The sequence below is a fragment of the Sparus aurata genome, chromosome 15 (genome assembly GCF_900880675.1).
Source record: "Sparus aurata chromosome 15, fSpaAur1.1, whole genome shotgun sequence".
In the NCBI taxonomy this organism is placed as follows: Eukaryota; Metazoa; Chordata; class Actinopteri; order Spariformes; family Sparidae; genus Sparus; species Sparus aurata.
This window is the reverse complement of record NC_044201.1, coordinates 9,833,868-9,856,243: the sequence shown is the minus strand read 5'-3', so window position 1 is coordinate 9,856,243 and position 22,376 is coordinate 9,833,868. Positions and strand designations below refer to the sequence as shown.

General features: G+C 43.3%; 2 protein-coding genes across 9 annotated transcripts in view; one reads left to right on the top strand and one right to left on the bottom strand.

Annotated features, from left to right (window-relative positions):
* eys (eyes shut homolog) overlaps nucleotides 1-10,255 on the top strand; it is a 313,003-nt gene extending 302,748 nt beyond the window's left edge. For 5 of the 7 annotated variants that reach the window (XM_030441361.1, XM_030441360.1, XM_030441359.1 and 2 more), the window contains 7 exons: nucleotides 961-1,143; nucleotides 2,209-2,375; nucleotides 4,278-4,422; nucleotides 6,579-6,753; nucleotides 7,012-7,184; nucleotides 7,288-7,449; nucleotides 8,690-9,882. In XM_030441361.1, the coding sequence (XP_030297221.1) occupies nucleotides 961-1,143; nucleotides 2,209-2,375; nucleotides 4,278-4,422; nucleotides 6,579-6,753; nucleotides 7,012-7,184; nucleotides 7,288-7,449; nucleotides 8,690-9,882 (2,198 nt within the window). Of the gene's footprint in view, nucleotides 1-960; nucleotides 1,144-2,208; nucleotides 2,376-2,689; nucleotides 2,810-4,277; nucleotides 4,423-6,578; nucleotides 6,754-7,011; nucleotides 7,185-7,287; nucleotides 7,450-8,689 lie in introns of those variants that run through there. The other 2 variants (XM_030441358.1, XR_003986886.1) reach the window with 2 other exon arrangements.
* A 106-nt stretch (nucleotides 10,256-10,361) lies between these two features.
* phf3 (PHD finger protein 3) lies at nucleotides 10,362-21,939 on the bottom strand. 2 transcript variants are annotated; one of them, XM_030441364.1, is made up of 16 exons: nucleotides 21,782-21,939; nucleotides 20,320-20,570; nucleotides 19,836-19,952; nucleotides 18,397-19,723; nucleotides 17,750-18,026; nucleotides 17,279-17,330; nucleotides 16,209-16,329; nucleotides 15,912-16,068; nucleotides 15,686-15,802; nucleotides 15,118-15,240; nucleotides 14,881-15,025; nucleotides 14,592-14,778; nucleotides 14,354-14,501; nucleotides 14,179-14,268; nucleotides 12,861-13,056; nucleotides 10,362-12,755 (listed from the first exon to the last, which is right to left on the bottom strand). In XM_030441364.1, exons 2-16 carry the CDS (start codon nucleotides 20,552-20,554, stop codon nucleotides 11,008-11,010), a joined length of 5,040 nt encoding a protein of 1,679 aa, XP_030297224.1. In that variant the 5' UTR covers nucleotides 20,555-20,570; nucleotides 21,782-21,939; the 3' UTR covers nucleotides 10,362-11,007. The 2 variants fall into 2 exon arrangements, with proteins under 2 accessions (XP_030297224.1, XP_030297225.1); XM_030441365.1 differs by having other exon boundaries at nucleotides 17,759-18,026.
* Nucleotides 21,940-22,376: the final 437 nt, after the last annotated feature.

The window sequence follows — 22,376 nt, the reverse complement described above, 5'->3', positions numbered from 1 at the left end:
TAATCCATCGATAAACGGGGTAAATAGCTCAAGGTCATTTGATTTAGTAATAACGATCGCCATGTTTGCATGTGCTCTGAACAGGTGGTAGGAACTCGCACACACATGTGCGCGCGCGCACACACACACACACAGGCACTCAGCAAAGCTTGAAAAAAAAATAAAATAAGCTGTACCACTCACTCAGGCCGTTCAGTGAAACAATAGGCAAATAAAGCTCGGGCGGACTACAGATGATAACACAGGCGTTTGCAGCTTTATTAATAATTTATCGGCCAAACGGAGCTCTGAGGGGCAGTCGCAGAGGGGGAGCGCTGAACCTCCTCTTAGCCAGCGCCTGCGGCTGCAGAAGAATTACAAGGTGTTTCCAGTCGAGACAAAGAAGTGCAGCTTTGTGCTTGAGTCCTCGCTGCTGTATTAGAAATAAATAAATAAATAAATCAAAATAAATACACAGCAGCGTGTAATTTTGAATGAGCGCGTGGAAATTTACATTGAGTCCTCTGTGTTAAATCAAGTCGATGGGGTGCGCTGAGAGGAAGTACAAGAGAGGAGCATTATTGAATCAACCATGCATTCGGAATTGTAATTGAATATCACTGGGATTATTGTGCCACCCTTGTGAACATTGAGTGTGAAGCGATTGCTTGCTTGCCAGAAACCCGTCCTAAACAGCTATTAATGAAAATAGAATGGGACTGAAGAGGTGATGGTATTTGAAAAACAGGTCACCATGTAATAGCATTCAGAAAAAGAAGAGCGTTTCAACAACCCCCAGTGTGTAATGTGCAGCAATAGTGCCATCTTTTGGTAACCTGCGAGGTTGGAGGGATGAGGAATCAGACCCTGATTCCACTCACAATCAGACAAGATTACCCTCCACCACAGATCAGCACAGCAGAAAGTTCCCATTTTCAGCACGCACGGGGAAATAAATGTGTTTCTTCCCTTCTCCTGCAGCCATCAACATAACCCGTCCCAGATTCGGCGGCAGCGACGAGTTTGGTTACACGTCCTTTGTGGCCTACCCCTCCGTCCCCAGCCTCAGCCTCTTCTACGAGTTCAAGCTGAAGTTCACGCTGGCCGACAACTCCTCCGCTGTGAGAGACAACCTGATGCTGTTCGCCGGCCATAAAGGACGAGGTGAGCTCCGATCTAGACGCCCGCGCGGCAATATGGAAATCGTTCTTTACGGCCAATGGAAAAGAGGGAGACGAACCTCGGGACGTCTCCTCAGTTGGGTTTGAGTTGTCAAACTTCATTAGGGATTTTAAAAAGACATGCTGTTGCCATTTTAAGAGGCTTCACCCCGCTGTGTATGGTAATGTGCCATCTAATGGATATCCACTCTCCTCTGAGGTCCTTTAATCAGGAGGATCCCCAGAAGGATTGTCTTTCTTGGCAGATTTTGAGACATTATTAATGAGTCTTCCTGCAGTTCGGCAACTAGTTGATTTCCAGCTCAACTGTTATTGTTCCCGACTCTCAAAGGGAGGGCGTTGGAAGTGCGAGCAGTAAATAGGCATGTGAGCCGAGCATCTCAAAAGTATCGATGTTAATTGCATTAAACGGACTTTGAGGCGCAGGTGCCATGTTACGCTGCGAGCAGCCCTCACTTTAAATTAGGATCTCGTCTCCGAGGGGTCAGATGCGGTAGCAGGTAAAGGCAGAGTTACTGTCACCGGCGTGTTTCATCAGAAGACGAGGAGAAGAAGAAGAAGGCACACGAGATCTTGTGGATCCCCTGCACTCGTTTTCTCTCGGGAGTACAATTCATCAAGGTGGAGGCAAAGCAAAACAAGAGCAATATGGATAACGAGATGCTCGTCAGCAGTGTGAGCAGCGCAGTCGGAAGTGGCACAACATAAGAATAGATGAAATGCGAATAACTCGCCTGATAATTGGTTTAATGATGTGGCTTCTTTTGATCGCCACCACCAAGGAACGAGTTCATTATCTCATCGCTGTGATGAAGTTACAGTGAAGAGAGGCAAAGTGTTCAACAACACATGAAACACAAGGACAACTGAAACTAATCTTTAAGCAAACCGATGTTTCATTATACTAAATATTTGTTATAGATGTTTGTAATGAATAAGCCGATCACTTGCTGTTTGAGGATGAGTTTTTGAGGATGCTCTGATGGAAACGTGTTATTATAGCTGTCTGATGTGCTCGTAGGAAACTTTTGACGCGCCTGTGTTCCAGGCAACGACGGCGATGACTTCCTCGTCCTGGGGTTGCGAAATGGCAGAGTCGTGCATAAATTCAACCTCGGATCAGGAGTGGCGGCCATCGTCAGCGATCGACTGAACCACCGGATCGACATTCACACCGTTATGTTCGGAAGGTCAAAGAAAACGGGATGGCTGAAGGTGATTTGATTATTAGTTAGTAGTTACTGTACCTGCATATATACATACTGTGTTAATGTATGAATGGATACCGTTTTTTAAAGTAGTAGAGTTTTTGGCCGCCATTCTTCTAAAATATAGCTCCTAACCAGGGGGTCAGTAGCTTTCAAGGCTAGATCTTAAGGGCCCACCAGAAAATGAAAAGAATAAGAAAGAAATGATATGCATTTCCTGTTTAACAAAACCTTTTTGTGACAAAATGATAATTTTTTTCTTGTGAAATAATGAATGAGGCGCCAGGCTTCTTAAAGTCAAATCTCTCTCTCCTCTGGAAGGAGAGGGAACATTTAATCTGTAGTTGAGCTGCTGATGGTGCAAAAACTGCATACAGAGACATATGAAGATTAACTGATGTACAGGATGGATAACTGGCCAATCCTAAGTACAGAGAGCAGGTACAGTATGCACCATCTTTTCATTTTTTGCATAAAATATTGAGGGAGCTACCGAGTTTGAAAAGTAGAGCCAATGTTGAGGTGCCTTAAACTTACATTCTATCTCAGTGATATTCCACTGATTAAAATGAGTGTATGTAAGCTTATGAAAAAATGACCCTTCTTCTCACTTGATTTATTACCCCAGTAAACAGTATACTTATGAGTGTATGGTCTTATTTGGTAGGTTCAAGTCTTCTTCAATACAGCATGATGTTCATTGGGTGGATTATGCCCCTATTTCAAGAAAATGGACAATAAAGTACGGTATATGGTGTAGGGTGCGGCTAGCTTGTGATTGCTAGGTTGCTACCATGGCATGTCCTTATCTTCTCAGTCAGATCAAATCAGGATACCCTCCCCAGCTCCCAGCTCCACCCTCTTGTTAAAATATTGTCACTTCTCGCTCAAAAAACCAAGATGGAGACCGAAAAATCAAGGCTTTCGCAACAACAGTCCACAAATCACTGGGTGACGTCACAGTGGTTTTCAGATTTTAGGAAAGTAAACCCTACTTTAACATTCAAGGTCACTCAATTCAAGGGTAAATCTCCGTATAATTAAAGAGATAAGAAAGAGAACGTGTTCATGTAAAATGTATTTTGTTATTTTTCTGACTTTGTATCTTTTCATTGTGAAAAAAATGAATCACACAAGTTCTTGACGCTTTTAAGAAATCCCTTCAAGTGAAAGGAGGAGGAAAGTGAACTCTTAAGTGGAACTGCACAAAGGGTTAACAGTGCATATAGAGACATACAAAGATAACTGATGGACAGAATGAATCACAGGCCAATGGGTAAGTAAGGTCATACAATGAATACGATCCGATCCAGTGAAAACCACTGTTCTAAAAGATGATCCCTCGTTTGATCTCATCAGCACACTCATTGAACTCTGTCCCAAATCAAATACTCAGACTTTCCCTTTAAGCTGTCACCTTGCTGTTTAAGGTACAGCTTGTAGGTATAAGGCCGTGTACTTACACACAAAGACACTGCTGATTTATCCATTGTTTGCGGTGCGGGCTGATAAATGGTTTGTTAGCGAGGTGATTTTCTTGGAAAACATCAGGTTTCTTTGTACCAAGAAAAAAAAAGAAAGAAAAAGAAAAAATGATTTCGGTCCAGTGATCAGACAGAGCAGGATGCTCACATCATTTAAAGTGTGCCGGAAAAATCTGCAGGAACCGTGAGACACCTCCCCGGGGAATCAATGCCTCGAAGAATTTGGACTGTTCAGAGGACAAAAAAACATGAGAGTTGAGCTCTGTAACTACTGTAGCTAATACGTGGATGCCGCCTGAATAACTCTGTGATCAATCCAAGGTTGTGCGTTGTCAACGTGGGCAGATTGCCAAATCAATGGCGCTCCCACGCTGACGCCTACAGATGTAAGAGCTTTAACGATGACATTTTACATCTTTCTAAAGGTTGACGGACAACGCAACAGGACGGGCTCGTCTCCAGGACCCCTGGTTGGCCTCAATGTTTTCAACCAGCTCTTTGTGGGTGGATATAATGAGTACACCCCTGAACTACTGCCACTTGGCTCCAGGTTCCGTCATGGCTTTCAGGGTAAGACCGCTACGGCTTGATTACAACCAAACAACTCTGGCCGTATGGAGTGAGAGCGCTGGGGCTTGGAGTTTCTCCCAGGATAGCCGTGTCTTTGTAAACAGAGCGGAAGGTGTGTAATGAAAGGAGAGTTACAGGCCCAGACTGTGTGCGGGGCCAGAGCAGAGCTTTGAGGTTGATTGTATCTGCAACCTTTAATCACTCCCCGTACAGTCTTACGTCGTGTGCAAATCCATTCCTCTGCTGATAAGTCACCTCAACAAGGGTGCCATACCAATAATCTTTGTCATCATCAACATCCTTTATGCTTTCTCTCAAGTGACCCCCCACCCCACCCCCCCACCCCCGAAATGAATGTATTGTGGAGAGCATCCATCGTGCCCGCTAATGTGCAGAGCTGTGGAGCAAAATTGCCATAACCGTAATGATGACAACAGCTATGAATATCATCATAACCATATTCAGCAGTCTCTGCACCACAGCAATGAAGCTTGTTATTATGAAATGTCATGGCACATCCATTTGAGGTGAACAAGAGCTTTCTAAGTTTAAGGACTGGAGCGATTCTGAGCGTTTCGCTTATTTATCATCGTGTAATTCATTTTTTGCTGCTCGCCAAATAAACCTTCAAAAAATCAAATCAGCCGTCGGCGTGGCTGTCGCAGTGCAGCCACCGCCGTCGTACTGGCGAGCACTACTACCTGAGCCAGGCGACTCTGGTTTCCACCATAACCTTTTTGCTCGCGATGTAATGAGAACTCATGAGCGTCTAATCAGATCTGCGTGACCTTCCTCGAGCCCTAATCATGATGGCTGGCAGTGAACACACTGATAATGCACTTCACTCCCAGTTATCAACAGATCCACACTCCCCTGTGGAAAGGTGGCGGAGGGGAGGCACTGTGGCTGCTGGGGGGAAGAAAATAAAATAAAAATCAGTTGACTCAATTTAAGCTTTTGCTCAAATGGCATAAACGGGGAAGTTTGTGGATTAAAAAGCTCTCACTGCCTCTCCTGCTTTGATGCAGATATTTATTATCAGGCCCGCTAAAAGATCTCGAGGGTCATTTCGTTTTTTTTTTTTAAACGTCAGTTATTTTGTGTGTGTGCGTATTTTTTTTAACGATTGCCGTGGAAGTGTGTAGTTTTGACTACTTTTTGTAAGATTATTTTTACAGCGCATTTTTTTTTCCACTTTCAGTATTTTTCCTGACGGGTCTAATTGCTAGACTCGGCTCCCCGGGTTTTTCTTGGTTCTCTTACAAGGAGCGGCGTGCGCGGCTGAAACAAAAATAAACCGGCTTTTATAATCTTCCCCATGAATCTGACTCGCTCCACGACCGCCTATGTTTGCAGCGCCGCCGCAGCCATCACTTGAGTCTGCCAAGTAGACAGCATCATGCCATGAATATTCATGAATGAGCATGACATTTCCCCTGCATCCTGTTTATGCCAGTGACTAATGCAGCAGAGAGAAGGGAGCCTGCATGTGCGGATGACTGCGAGGCTTGTGCCCGGGCCTCGTATTTATAGAAGGCCCTGTCCTCGGCAGGTACAGGCCAAAGCAAATATTGTCTTGATAGAATTGAATCATGATGATGTGCGTGATGACGGAGGGGGGACTCAGACATCTTGAATGCCTGAACTGTTAGCATAGACACCAATAAAGACAGATTTAAAGGAGTACTACGAATTTTAATATCTCTAATGTTAATGAGGAAATATAAGTTGTCTTCCGTAACTGAATGAACAAGATCTTTAGAAGGAAAGATCTATTCCTCACCTCAGAGGAAAATAAGGTGCCCAGAACGCGAGAAAGTAAAAGGTGGCGGGGTCCGCCGTATGCAAACAAAGTGAAACAATGTGAAATTTTGTTGTCCTTTAAGATCCGTTTGTTTATTGCCCAAATTTCTTCCCCAAAACTACATAACGCACCCATCAGTTGATGTAAAATCCTCTGTTGTCACACGACAAAACAAACATCCATCAAACACATTCATTTCTAACACATTTTCAGAGGCGTTTCATTTTTTTTTATTGGTCTTCTTCTGGTGGGAAGCACGATTCAGATCAGTCACATTTTACTGAGGAATGTTGTTTTCGCTCAGAGAAATGAAAGTGTCCCTCTGTTCTTTTTTTTTCTCTTTCTTTTAAAGGGTGCATTTTTGATGTGCAGTTTAGCACAAGGAGAGACAGAAAGTTCCAGGCGCTGGGACAGCCTGCGGGACATCCAGCCTTCGGGCGCAGCGTGGGTCAGTGCGGCGTCACCCCATGCGTTCACGTCCGCTGCAGAAACGGAGGGACGTGCGTGGACTCCGGCTCCTCTGTGTAGTACGTGGGAAAAAAAAAAAAACCCAGCAGTGTTTGGGCTCACTTTTCTGATTATTCATAATGAGTTGGCTCATGAATAACACATGGAGGCGTTATACTCCGAGTTGAATGCACACCAACAACTTTACATTATTCCCATATGTGCTGTGACTAGACATCAATAATTTATAGAAAACCCGGTTCCACCGTGCAAGTATAGCGATGGGAAATGACAGTGTTTACAAGCCTTCCTCAGTGTCTGACTGTGTCCGTCTGCAGTTGCCAGTGCCCATTAGGATGGAAGGGAGCGCTCTGTTCTGAGACCGTGTCTGTGTGTGATGTCGAGCACAGTCCCCCTCCTCTGTGTGCCCACGGCTCCACCTGCATCCCTCTCCCCGATGGATATACCTGCCAGTGCCCCCTGGGGACCGCGGGGCTCCACTGCGAGAAAGGTTGCACCCTTGAGCCACCAAACCGTGTCCTTATATATGATTTTATTTAGACAAGAGCTTCACTGTTCGCTGTTGTAACCGCTCCGTTGTTTTGCCTGTTCAGCCGTGACCATCACTGATCCGTTCTTCAGCGGCAACCAGTCATCATGGATGTCATTCCCGCCCATGAGTATCAGACACAGGACCGTCGTGCAGCTGCAGTTCCAGCCTTTATCACCCGATGGCATCCTTTTCTACACCGCACAGCATCTCAGTGCCAGAGCTGGTGAGGGTGCACAATTCCCTGTTTAAGGCCTGCTTTTGTGTGTGTTGACGTGTGTTAGGATGTGATCAGGATTTACTCACTTATCTGTCTGTCCTCGCCACCATGGGACACATGACACAATTATTCTTTGTCACAAATGGTTCAGTGAAAAAAATAGAGATAGTTGAAACTTTGCACCTCCCATAATTCAGTGCACATGTAGAAAATATTCTGCTTGTATCATCTGAAAAACGTTATTGTGCCACACTGGCATCATATTGTGCACTGATAGCACCAATATGTGAGCTAAAGATTCATGTGTTTGACATACAAGTGTTTTAAAATCAGTCCTGATTCACTGGCATGACTCTATTTAACAATGTTATTGAAGTAACAGACAGACCTTCCCAAAACCAGTCAAATTAAAGATTCAGTTCAGCAAAATTACAAAATAGATAATACATTGTATCAACTGTTAATAAATGATACATTTATAGTTAATTAAACCTATGCTAATAGTTCTATCACTGTTAATAATGTTTGTTGACTATTTACTATTTAGTTTAAATAACTATAAATTCACCATTTATTTTTTTATCATGGTCAGTATACAGTGTTACCAGATGTTAAAGATAAATATGGAGGGTCTCAAGGTGAATCACAGGACAGACAACTATTATTTTAAGATATATATCGATTTAAGATTTTTTTAACAAGGCTCCTACATTACCCACAATGCAAATTAGCTGCTGAGTGACATCACTGGAGGCAATTTATTAGATTACACGCAGCTTCCTCCGGAGCCACAAAAAAGGCTTTGTACTACTTTTGTCACACATACTGTAGTACACCCCAAGACACTTTAATGTGGATTTACCCTTTATGTTGTGACATTCGGGCATAGTTTTTGTAGGTTTTACGAGTTATGCAAATACCAGATAACATGTGTTTGCTTTTAGGTAATGAAATATCAGTCGGCGCTGTTCTGAGAGGCTTATGGAGGAGAGTAAATCCTTGGCTCAGCTGCTTACAACCCATACTGAGTACTCAGACATGCAGATTCTTTTGCTTTGTAAAAGGGGGTCTTGGGCTTCCACCCCAAAACACAGTGGAATGTTTACGTTGCTCAGAGCATTTAAAAATTGCGTCCACTAAACATGAATGTATCGATCCTTTCAGTTGACAGACACTTCTGTGAACTTAGAACTACTTTTGAGCTCAGAAACAGAAGTTGTACCCTTGTTTTCTTTACTTCCTTTAGGAGACTTCCTCTGCATCTCCTTGACCTCTCGGTTTGTCCTGCTGCGGTTCAACCTCGGGGACGGCCTCCACATCCTGAAGTCTGTGGAGCGGGTGGACTCGAGTGGTAGGACCTGGCACACGGTGAGGGTCGGCCGCTTTGGTCACCAAGGCTTCCTCAGTCTGGATGACAAGGAGGTTAGAGAGAACGGGACTGAAGGGATGGCCACCCTGGAGGTCGCTACAGACCTCTTTGTCGGGGGCGTGTCCACTCTGAGCTTCGTCTCCCCCGATGCAACTGAAGGGGAGCCGACAGGCTTCACCGGTGGTCTGAGAGAACTTATAGTCAACGGTGAAGAGCTGGAGTTAACAGAGACGGGAGCAGTGAGCGGAGCAAACGTAGGGGACTGGGATGGGACTGCCTGCGGGTACAAGGTGTGCCAAAACGGAGGTCGCTGCTTGGCAACAGGAAGTGACTCATTCAAATGCATATGCCCGCCCTCATGGACCGGCTCAGTGTGCAACCAGTCCATAAGCTGTGTAAACAACACCTGCAAACACGGCTCCTTGTGCGCTCCGTCTAGTGTCACCTCGTACCGCTGCATATGCCCGTTAGGATGGGGAGGGAGGTACTGCGACGCAGAAATCGCCACAGACACTCTCAAGTTTGTGGGAGACTCTTATGTTAAATACCAGGACCTGAGATACAACACAAGAAATTTTAAACACACGCAGGTTTCTTTCAGCTTCCACACGAGCTCAAACGACAGTTTGATCATGTGGATGGGAAAGGCTGAACACGAAGACGACGACTACCTCACCGTCGGGCTGGAGGACGGCCACCTCAAGATCGCGGTCAACCTCGGGGAGAGACTTTCCCTCCCCATGACTTTCAGAAATGTCACTCTTTGCTGTAACAAATGGCATAATGTCTCCCTATCTTTAAACGGCACCGTCATTCAGGTGTTCCTAAACGGTAAGAGAGTCCTTTCACAAGACGTGGACCCATTTGAGCGTTACGTGGCCTTAAACTACGGCGGTCACATTTACTTTGGAGGATTTGAGTTGAGCAGAAATGTATCAATTGTCACTTCTGGATTGTTTTCAAAAGCGTTTGACGGAAATCTCAAAAATGTTTTTTTGTTTAAAGACACCAAGCCGCTGCTGTTTCTCAGCGATAGTGAGGGTTTTAATGTTTTTGAGGGCAAAGAGTAGTAATGCAAGTAGTCAAAACAGTCTTAAACTTGATAGTCGTGTTTTATAGCGCCTGATGTGTTTCACACTTTGCAGCAGTTAGTTTACAATTTTATGAAGAAAAGTTCAAATTTAACTATATTCTGGTTCATGTTTCTTTAACACTGTACAGATTGATTTTCATCTGTTTTATGGATCATTGTAGAGCTGCAACGATTGAAAGAAAAGGAATCACCAACTATTTTAATAATCAATTAATCATTTCCGTCATTTTATGAACAAAAATGTCAAACAGTTGCCGGTTTCAGCTTCTTAAATGTGAGGATTTGCTGCTTCTCTTTGGTGGCAATAGTAAATGAAGTCTTTGGGTTTAGACTTTGGGAAATTGTGATGAGCATTTTTAATAGATTACTGATTAATGGATGAAAATAATCGTTAGTTGCAGCCCTACTAGTCAAGGCACGACAACTTTTATAGTAACAGCACAATGTAAATCAGTATCCAGGTTCAACCTTTAATACATTTAGAAAGAAATATGAGAATTCTTTTTATAATCAATAATAAAAAAAGGATTAGCTTTATTACGAACTGTACATAAACACAGTGCAAAGGCACACGTAATCTCTAATGTATATTACAAGCCAAAATGTACATACTTTTTCAATAGAAACTAAGTTTTATAAAATATTTAAGCAATTTAAAAGAAATTAGGCTGGAAAAAAAAGCAAAGCTGCTGTTTAGGAATCGCTGTCCTCAGTTAAATGTTTTTCTCTGTTACATTCATGCCAACCTTTAACCAAAATGGTCGACACTTGTTTTCCACGTTTGACTGAAAACATTGGCCGAACATTTGTAGTCAGTACAGCAGCTCAGTATGAACAGAATATACAAGATAAAAGGTTAAAAACATGAACATTTTCTGATATCATTGTGAATTTGTGTGGATTCTCCGTGTTAAGAGAACAGCTGTATAAAGGTCTTTATAATCCCACTGAAATGATATTTCATTTTGGCTGTACGGTCAATAACGTAAAACTGAACTTCTAAGGAAATGGCATATAAGCATCAGACGGCTGTGTGAAAATGAAAAACTCCACAGTCTTTCTCAGCCCTGAGCACTCGCTCGCAGGGCAAACAAAAACACAATTATGAGTAGCTGTCTTTCGAACTTCTCCTTCCGTTCTCATAATCAGAGTCCCGTCTGTGTCTGTGTCTGTCTTTATGTCGGCTGCTGTAGTCGTCGCTGTGCTGCCTCTCTTTCCTCTTCTCGCTATAGCGGTCGTCTGAGTGTCCATGGTGCCTGCTCCTCTCCCTGTACTTGTCGTCGCGGTCGTGCTTTTTCTCCCGCTCCCGGTCGTGGTGCCTGCTCTTCTTCCCGTGGTAGGAGTCCCTGTAGTGGCCGTGCCTGCCGTGGTGGTCTTTGTCCTCGGTGCTTCGCTGCCTCTCCCCCGAGTCGCTGCGTCGCTCATCTGTGCGCTTCTGGTCTTTGGACAGGGAAGGGGCTCTGCCAGGTGGTTCCGAGATGTTCTCCGGCAGCTGTGACTCAAGTCCCGGTATGGCGTGCACGGTGCCCTCCTGAGCCCACGGTGTGCTGTGGTTCTGGTCCTGGCTGTGTGGGCCAGTTGGGTAGTCGTGGCTACCGGTTACCTGAGGCTGTTGCTGCTGCGATGGAATAGGTGCAGCGCTGTTGTGGACTGGGAGAGCTGGTGCGTTTGTGGAGTCGGAGGCTTCTTTGCGATCCGCCGCTTGTGGTCCTTGGACTGTTGGAGGAACTTCTGTCTGAGTAACTGTAGCACCAGCCTGGGACGTGCAAGGACCCTCCGTTTCACTAGGGAATGATCGAACGGTTGTTTGGTTTTCTTTCTCAGGTTTGTTCTTGAGCTGAGAAACTTGTAAAAATCCTTGGTGAAAAAGTGTAACAGGCTCATTTCTAGCACTGCTCAACACAGGAACAGGTTTAGGACTTGAAGGAGCAGGGAGGCTGGCTTTATCCTTCTGTAGCACCGGTGTTTTGTCTTCATTCACACTGGAGTAGGCTGAAGATTTTTTCAATATCCCACTTATTGGAGGTTTGGGGCTGTTTGTGTGAGTCGAAGCAGCCTGGGACTTTGACTGCGACAAAGCATTCCCTTCAGATGTTCCTTTTTCAGATTCAGACAAAAGGCCAGCGTCGCTTTGGTTTGCTGAGCTGTTAGTGTCAGCCCCGCTCGGAGCTGTTGACAAGCTTGCCAGGAAGGCTTCAGTCGATACATCTGGAGGCTTATCTTTCAGAGACAATGATGCACCATGGGTCACCACTGCGGCAACCTTTCCTGATGAGTTGTTAACAGCAGATGCATCAGTCGGGCTGGATAGTTCCTGTTCAGCTTTGGCAGGTTTAGATTCTCTCTTCTTGATGACAAAGCGCTCTCGTGGCGCAGCTGCTGTCGGACTTTTTGTGCTTCCGGTTGAGGCGTCTGTTTTCGGAGCTGGTTGGGTCTTCTGGGTGTCGTCTGCTGCTATGGCAGGTTTATCTCCAAAAACTGGCAGAGGTGGTAATTCCCCACCCCAGCCTACTAACACACCTGGCAGAAAGCGCAGGGGTTTCTGGCCATCCTGACTGTTCGTCTCCTCTGATGCAGATGGTTCTTCAAACGACTCCGTGACTGGCTCATCAACATCTTCAGTAGTGTTTAGTGGTTTGTCCTTCTCTTTATTATGTGGCGCAGTCAAAGAAGAGAGGAAGAGTTTCTCATCCTCCTCTGTTGCTCGGGTTTCTTTTGTGGATACGGCAATAGGCTTGACCTCGGGGATAATCCTTGCCGTTTCATTCACGTCCACAGGTAGAAAATCCCTTTTCAGTCTCTGGCGAATTATGAGTCCAAGGAGGAGGTTGGCACGGTTGTTTTCTAAACCTGTCAAATCAAAAGATGAATTAGTTTTGAAAGATCAGAAATTTTTGTGAGTTTACTGAGAGAAAACAATTATCCAAGAGGAAATGGGTTCAGTGTTCAGGTTACCTGGCCCATCAAAGGGAACAAGCTGATGAGGAACTTTTTCAGTGGCACCCAAAGGAATGAGATACATGTCCTTCACTTGTTTGAGGTTATTGGACACAACCCCGAAACGCCTACGACTGCTGAAGTAGGCATAGAGAAGAGTATAGGAGATCTCATCTTCCTCCGTCTCGGGGGAGAAGCGAATCAAGCACACCTCCTTTAATTACAGAAAAAAAAGCATGCGTCAGGGAAATCTTCAAGTTTGACCAGAACTCTTCGGTGCAGCAGCTCTATAACGCATCACCAAATTAACAATGTGGATGTTAATTTTTTTGGACTTCAGCTACAAGAGCTGCTCTTTATCACAATGAGCCGTGTGTAATAGTTTTTATACAACTGCTAACATGCATTCTTAAAAAAGGGAAGTCACATTGTCAAAAGTCTGTGTGGACCAAACTTAGAAACATTTCTCATGGCTTATACATAAAATGCATTCAGTGACCGTGAACTGTTTCCTTATTCACACCCCACCTCCTGCAAAACACTTTATATTTGCTCTACATTCTTTTCAAATGCTAACATGCTGTATCAGAACTGTTTAACATCCTTCCTCAATTCATCCTCCACACTGTGTTTTATAGAATAGATTGTTTTGATTTTGTTTTCTGTGAATGTTGCATAAAAGAACTCAAACCTAGTTTTGTTTTTGATACCATTTGCAGAATGATGATCAATTGTGTTCATTTCGGCAGTAATTAAAATGTCACCAGAATATTGACAGTACAATTATATGTAATAAGCATTGCAAACAGCTGAACCCAGGTATCTTGTTTTTAGTTTGTAGGGAGGTTGTACATTAAAAGAGATTATACTATACATTTGTTGTTGTTCGTTTTTAAATTGCAGCTCTGGAATTACAGGAATGCTTTTAGTTTCCACTTTTAATTTTTTACAGCATGGAAAGATAAAGAGTAGGCATAGAAAAAATGAAAATGGATATAAAGAACTAATTTCTGGTTCATTCTTGTTAATTATACTTCAGTACAGTCAAAGTGAAAAGGAGTTACTTTTATGTAAATTTCAAAGATAAAGTCATTTTATGTAAATCGCTCTCTGTTGTTAATGTGTTTAGGTCAGTGTGTTCTGAGTGAGAACGAGTTTATTTTCAGACATGAAGTGTTTTGGTGGTTGGAGTTAATTTTGGATGTGAGATTAACTGTTTCGATAGATCCATGTTGGTAAGGCAGACTGTATATAAGTGGCTTCAGTATTGGCTGATGCGTGTTAGCAAACAGGATTTTACTACATTATTTTAAAAGGAAAGTTGCCAAAAACTCACCTTTGTTCCAGTTGCCCGAATCTTCTCCAAGTAGTCCCAAACTATCTGCGGAGTTATCCTTCCGCCAACTTGAATGCTGTCTGGAAGGTCCTGTTGGCGGGAAAAAAAAAAACACAACTCTTACCGACTGTACTTAATAAAATACTATAATTATGTCCAGTTGTGTCCTCTTTACCTCAGTCAAGTGGTCAACAGTGCCTGAGACGGGGAAAGCTTTTGTCACCAACTTTGCCACATTGGGCATATGGATGAATCCGCGCCACAGGGACTTCAGGTTAGCCAGGAAAGCAGCCTCTTCCTCTCTTCCAGCAGTATGCTCCGACCTGTGGCCAATATGACAGCAATGAAGCGAGCTCTAAAAAGAAGGTTGCGCAGAGAAGAACCACACAGAGTGTCCGAATACAGCTGCTCACCTTCCTTCGTAGCCTGACTTGGCGCTTCTGAAGCTCTCCTCTAAAACGGTGAGGTGCAGGTCGTCGTCCATCGCAGGTGGTGTCGTGCTCTTCGTCTCTTCTGCTTTGGTGGACTGCCTCCTGACCACTGTGGTAGCAACTTTCACCACTTTGGTTGGTGCCTCTTCCACAGGGGGCACCATACGACCTTATTGAAAAGAAAAAAAACAACACAATAAAGTTAGTCACGGGATGGTGACACATTATACGTCAAAATGTCTCAGTGGCTGAGATGATTCTCAGGGTTTACCTGTGCAGATTTTGCAGTGTAGGTCAAATAAGTGAGACTTGTGTTGGTTGGTGGTGTCTTTCTCCTCCTTGGTTTTATCTTCTTTCTTCTCTGGGGTTTTTGGAGGTTCTGCTGAGACTTCAGTCACTCCGGGAGGAGACTCAACCTGACAACATAGGGGAGGAAAAGAAATTCAAGCAGACATTCTTTAACTGGTAAAAATACAGTTAGAAGATTGATATTAGACGTGTTCCTTACCTCAACAGGCTCAGGTGCCTTTATTGGTTCTTGGCTTTCAATTTCAATTTCACCTTTGTGTGTGATTTTGGTGATGGGTCGTCTCTCGGCCTCTCTTTGCTCTTTTTCAATCATCTCAATAGTCTGTGGACAGAGATATTTATAGCTTTTTAGAAGACTTCTGAAGGTTTTGCACCAAAAAAAGATAAAAGACGTGTTAATAATATCTGTTAAGCCTAACTTTCATACCAGACTTTTTATCTGTGTTTCCATCATATTCTCAAGCACATTTTAACAGGTTTCTTACAAAACTTTGCAAAAAGGAAAAAAACTTTATTTGGCACATTTCTATCAGCTGGTCTGAAGCAAATACATTGTGAAGTGTTGTTCTGTCAGAAGTTGGTTCCTCAATTTTTACAAGAATTTAGGACCTTTATTTTTTTTTAAACTACACTGTTTCCACCAACCTATTTGAACAGAATACTTAGAAATACATCAATGGAAACGCAGCAGAGCTACTGGGTCCATCACTGTTAGTTATCCGGGGGAATTCATGCGCTGAGACTTCACAGACTTGTGCATTACTTACATGCCGGTTCTCCCTTTTTCGCCAAGCAGCCAATTCTTTCGAGGCCAGCTCCTCAGGGCTCATTCGTATCAGGTTACCAGGAGATATTTCCCCTTTGAGGACCCGCTTGAAGAGCACCTACACAATACAATTACAATGAAGCAAATGTAACTACATTTTTATTTAAGCTGAAACATGACACCAAGAAACTTAACAGTAGGATCGTGTCTGAAATTTTCTCACTTACATTATTTTTAGTGTCTTTGAGGTTGAACATTAAGCTCCTGTACTTGTTCTTGTATTTGTTGTCAGTGTCTTTATACAGGTGAAACAGCTCCCTCTCTGTCTTCTTGGCAACTTCAGAGGCCGTCTCCACTGAGACGTTCAAATCAGACTCCTTCAACCTGAAATGCACAAAGCGTTACATTTGGTAACTTGGGTAATTGTTTATAGAGTTTTTCATTAAACAAAAAACTTTGAATGCAATGTAAGTTCCAGTATTCACACTCTTCTTCTGGATACATTTTCTTCATGGAATACTTACCTCTGTATGAGGATTTCTTTCAGAGAATCGCGCACACTTCGCCTGATTGCCTCAACAGACACGGGTTTCTTTGATGCTGAAGAAGGAGTCTTACTTTTTGTCTCTTGTTTGAACTGAATGCCTACGAGGACAGAATGACAATATGTACTGAGCAGGCAGAGGAAGTCTGTGACCACAAGGATTACAAAATATCAAAGAGTCAACACACGGCTGTGAAACAATAAAAGTGACACAGTGCAATGAAAACTGTTTCTGACTTTAACTGAGGTGGATGACCTTGACCACAACAGTATGTGGACCAGAAAAAATGTATTTGGCAGCAAGATGACATTGAGTATTTTACTTTGTTAGGATGGTTGGGGTTCCTAAAATGGAAGCAAACCGAGGCAAAACAACAAAACTGTTTGCAGCTATATTAAGACACCCTTACATTACAGATACACTTCCTTTTACTTGTTGTTTGCTTTTTTTATATAATGCCCAAAGGATTTGTGACTCCCAAGATGTCCTCCCCGCTCAGTGGATGTTCTGAAACTGGAAACTTTGTTGGCTTTTTAATATGAACAGCGAGCTGGGAGACAACAGTTCTTGTTTTGTTTTTTGTGGAGGGGAGGGGTCACTTCAAATATACACTCCTGCTTCTAGGTATTTTTATACCTATAAACATTTGACACCCACATACAGTATATCACCACACTGCAATCAAATCTCACCAGCATGTTGTAGCATTCCAGTATTATATCTGGTTTCAGAAAGCTGTATTTCGTACACTTCTTTTTGGGGTTATGCATAAAATGAACAGCGTCTTATCTTGTCTTGAGTGATAACTGAACAGGCAGTCTAATAAATTTACATTTAAATGACAAAAATCTATGTAATTTCCTTCTTACTTTATATAAACTTGTATGTAAATGTATTCATGTGCTGTGATCGTCTTCATTCAGTCTTGTTTAAACATTGCAGTAACATTAAACCCAGCCTGGCCTTGAACCCAGTGTGGTGTTAAAAACAGAACAAGCCAAAAAATCAACAACGGCTTATTTTTACATTCACAGCCCTGAAACAAATACCTGTTTTATGAGCTGCTTCTCTGCCATCTGTGGTCGGCCTTCTATCAGGTTCCTATTTATGGAAAGAAGTATAAAAACAGAAAGCACATTAGTTTCGATATAAATATTGATGATAAACAAAAGAAAAACAAAAAATAAAATGTAAAAACAGTAACACATGGACTATTATAAGCCCCTAGCCAGAGATTAAAAAGAACAAGGGGTGAGTTTTAAGTGCGGAAAAATGTTAACCACACACCACCATCTTAACCACACACCCATGTGTAAGCCTTCTGTAGAGGCAACGTAAAATCAAAAAGACAACAAACCATTGTGCAGTGGTAACACTGGCTATGATTAATAGAGGAGGAATTAGCTGTGGGAACAAATAAAATATCCTTTGGTATAAAAAAAGATTGATTTGTCTTAAATGCATGTTCAAACAGCTTTATTATTATTATTATTATAAGAAGTCAAGGTGACACTGCTTACCTTTCTTACTGGTCTGACCCCCCCTGGTGCGAGTGTCTGGGAAGGTCCTGGTCGGGGTTTGGGAGGCGACTTAAGATCCTGTACTTCAGTCTTTGCTGGTACTTCAGGCTTGGCTGCACTCGGGGGCTCAGGCTCCACCTTTTTGCTTTCCTCCTCGCAGCACTTCAAGCAGACGTACATCTGGTCCTCCTCCTCCATTTCACGCACTTTCGTCAGATCGAGCCCAACGCAGTCGCCGTGGAACCAGTCGTCACAGCGGCCACAGCCCACCATGAACCTGAACAGAGCATTGTTAGGAGTGTTTGCAAGTGAGCGCTTTAAGTACCAGAGCCCCAAATGTGACCAAAATTAAATAAAATATCAAATTGCATTCTGTGCTGAGCAAACACGAAGTGTAACGATTAATTATTTACCGTACCGAATCACAATTGTCCCTCCTCACATGGTTACCTCTTGTGCATACGTTGCGTACCCATGTCAGAGCCAAGAAAGTGTGCCGTGCTTGACCACGGTACAGAGCACTCACACTTGTCAAACAAACTGGACTCTGGGGGTCAAATGTGCTTTGGCACGGTACAGATTGCCTAGTCTGAGTGTGCCCTCGTTGAACAGAAACAAGAGTTACAGCACTGAAAAGCAACACTTACATGTTATTGTGGTGCTTTTTACACAGGCCACAGCAGTTGTTTCCATCCCATGCGGTCTCACTGTTAGCAGGTTGCTCCTCAGCAGTCTCCTTCTTCACAACGGGCGCGTTATCTGGAATAAACAGCTGCGGCTCGTCCACAGAGATGCTCCTCGCAGTTTTACTTTTCTGCCTTTGAAGAATCTTTTCTGGCTTTTTCAGTTTGGCCTTTTCCTGACCCCCCTCGTCGGGTGTCTTTACAGGATTGACTGGACGACTTTGCGCAGGGTGAGTGGTCTCAACTTTGGAGCTATTTTGAGGATGATTAGGTTTGGTCGGTCCCTGTTGATCGATCCGAGTACCAAACGGTGGGATCTTCTTCGCTGCGGAGCTAGGTGAAATTGGCGATTTTGGCTTCACTTTACCGTCTCCTGAACCCTGTGTCTTTTGCATTTTAGTCGCATGCTCACTGTGGGTGATTTCTGCAGGCCTTTTCAAAGGTGCGATGTCTTTCTTTTCCTTCAGAGATTTCATTTTGTGTGGGTCTTCTTTCTGGATGATCGTGGATGGCGTGCTTGGTGATAATTTTTGTCCCTTGATCATGTTGTTTGGTTTAGCTAAAACCAAGTCCTTGCTCTTGTTAGAGACTGGTCCTTGTTTGGATTTGAGTAGTGTTTTGGCCACACTCTGCTGTTTTTCCTTACCGTCATTCTTATTACTAACAGCAGTTGTGCTATTCTCGTTGCTTTGTGGCTGTTTCATGTCGTCTTTGCCTTTACTGACTTGCTTCTGTTTTTCAGGAACAATCTGATTGTCAAGTTTTGTCTCCTGCGTGCAGGCACTCTCCACTAATGTCCCATTGGATGTCTGCACGTCGTTAGGATTCACATACGGGCCGAGCGCTTGGGCTGCATCCCCAGCAGAGCTCTTCTCCGTAACAGCCACATCTGCCGTGTTGACAGCTGTGGGATTCTGTGCACTAGCAGCATTGTCTGGCAACACAGCCACCTCAACGCCCCTGCCATAAGATAAACCATCGTCAAGGACTCCCGACTGGCTCATGTCCACATTATGTGTATAAGAGGGTCCAGGAAGTAGCTCAATCTTGAAACCTCCAATTGTAACAGTCAACCGTCTCAACACAACCGAAGGATTCAGCCACACTCCACCATCAAGATGATTAACATTAACACGCCCTCCCAGAGTTAATTCTTTCTTCAGCTGGGCGCCTTTCACTCCTTTCTCAATACGAAACGACTTCTGTAGTCTGTTCAGTGGTTTCCTTCCTGGTCGTCCTCGGGTAACAGTGTTGGACGATGTGTTGGCAGGCTGTGGACCACTGCTAGGCTCTGTTTAATAAAAAAAAAAAACAGAAACACAACATGGGAAAATATGTGACATCGTCTTTAATTTAAGGTCATTATATGGTGTAAACAGGAAACTAAAAGAGCTTCAACTTACTGTCTTCTAAATTACGTGGACGTTTCCTTGGCCTGCCAACAGCTCGCTTCACTTGAGTGGGCTCTGCAACTGTCGGTTCACTGCTGAGGCCTGTGGATGCTGAACCTTCCTCGAGAGCTGCGACAGACAACAGAAAATAACATTTTGATATGCCAGTTTATCGACGTGAGGGGCCAACATCTAAAAAATAAAAAAAAACCTTATTGTGCACATTTCAAATATTTTTAGATTGTATACTCTGAACTTTTGCATATTCCTGCACAACATTCTAAACCTCTTTCACTTAAATCACAAACTGTATGTATTGTAATAATAATTGCACAAAGGCAGATTCCTCGTATGTGAAAACCTAATTGACTTCACTCAGATTCTACATAAATACTTTTAGTCAAAGACAAAAGGCAGTCAGATATGTTGAAAAATAGCCTTTTGGGTGACACATAGTATACTCAAACAAAATCCTCCAGTTTGTCTTTTCACATACCTGTTGTGCCAGCAATCTGAAAAGCAGGGTCCTCATTGTCCAGCAGATTGAACTGAGCGCCTGCACAACCAAACATGGGATCCTTGTCACTGAGCATATTCTTCAGTGAATCTTCCAGTCGGGGTCCTGTCCCAAACTCATTACTGGCTTCACATTCCAAATTCTGGCCTATTATCAGGGACTCGTCCAACTGGTCACTGGGTATTAATTGATTAAAGGTGTCCACAATATCCATGAATGCTGCTGCCTTCCTGTATCAAGACAACAACAGACACAATTCACAGGTTTTGATCGAGAAATATTATGTTACGAATGCTTTAAGGAGCTCTCGTGCATCATCCCAGCAGCACAGAGTGTATGTAACTGGGCTCTGGGGAACATTAATGTGAAACGCAGGCAAGCCAGAGTGGATCTGAGCAGACATACACTGGTCTGAGAAAAACTTTCTGGTTAACTTTTGGCAAGCATCCATTATTTACAAAGTTACAGCAAATAAGCGTATATTGTCTGTGGTGGATATCTGTTATTTGAGTCATGGACTGTACATTGGATTAAAGTTACAGTTATTGAAAGCGGTGACAGTAACCTTGCTTCTGGGATGCCCCCATCAGCTGTAAATGCTAAAGGGCTGGCTGTCCTGCTACGTTGGGTCAACGTCGCTAGCATATCAGTTGCTGGCCATTTCCGTGGCTAATTCATGTTTACACTGCGAATTAAAATGTGCACTTCGCCTGAGCTTTGGATATGTGTTTGTAAAAACAATAAAACTTGTCCTTTGGCTAACTCTGAGAACCTCGACAGAGGAAAACACGATGCTGAATGACCCACAAGTTACCGTTTTTCATCCAAGTTTTAGCAACTAACGTTACGTTAGCAACACAACACGGAGCAGGCCTGAATTAATAGTGCACATACCAAAAACGCTACTTAAATCCGATAGCAGACTCCCTACAAGATATGTTGATATATTATCATTTAATGTAACCTAACGTTTGTATGAAACACAGAGTCTCTGAAGAGGTTCTGCAAATGAAGTGTTGGCTAGTTAGCACGCTAACGTTAACGTTACAGGACGGCTAACAACACTCCGCTGCAGAGCGCGATCGTGTATGCTAGCAAGCTAACAGTGAACGCTAACTTATGGAGGAAGTTACCACCCAAGGAAACACACAATTTTAAACTCTAGCGCCGTTCCTACAAACAGCACTTGCATCAATTAATATAAATGCCGGCAAAGCTGAAATACGTTGCATTAATTGTGTAGATAGTAAGTCAGACAGCTCGATGCAAGATCTGTCAGACAGGCTAGCTGAGACGCGTTAGCATCAGGCCTTAGCGACCAAGTTTGTTTGTAGCCTGAGTGCTAGCAGACGTTAGACGATCACGCCCACAAGCATCGCTCCGATGCGTGCAGTTTGGGCATTCAGAAACATTTATTTTCACATATACGTGCGAGTCTCACCTCTCTTTCTCCGCGGTGCTGTCTGCAACTCGTGTAAGGTTACATACTAGCACAGCTGCTCCCAACAACTTCCTCTAACTCAGCCGTCATTCGTCCTGCTGCTGCAAAGCCCCCTGACAGGCAGCGCTGCTCGTCACGTGGCTTCTGTTTACAGATACCATAGCAGCTGGTAGTGCGAAAATAACACACATCTTCAGCTTTTACATCCGTGATCTGTTGATGAGAGTTCACAGGGGTTAACTGTCTTTTGGACTCGAACTGTGTCGAATGAGTCAACTTTTCACGCAAATACTATACTACTGTATTTCCATGTATTAAAAGTGATGACGTGAAATATCTCCGACCTCTTGCCTGTAAAGTAAATTCATTCATCTTTATTTTTGAGTATTAGTTGCAAGTAGGGCCCATAAAAAAACACTGCAAGGGATATTTTTAAACCTGGGAGTTTTTGTCTTTGTGAAATGAAAACAAAAAGGCAAGTCAAAAGTCGGTATATCAATGTTAATATTATAAACTACAAGAAAGATCTGATAAAACTGATGTTTTCAACCTTTTCAAGTCACGTCCCTCAGAAAAATCAGGCTGGCGTTCATGA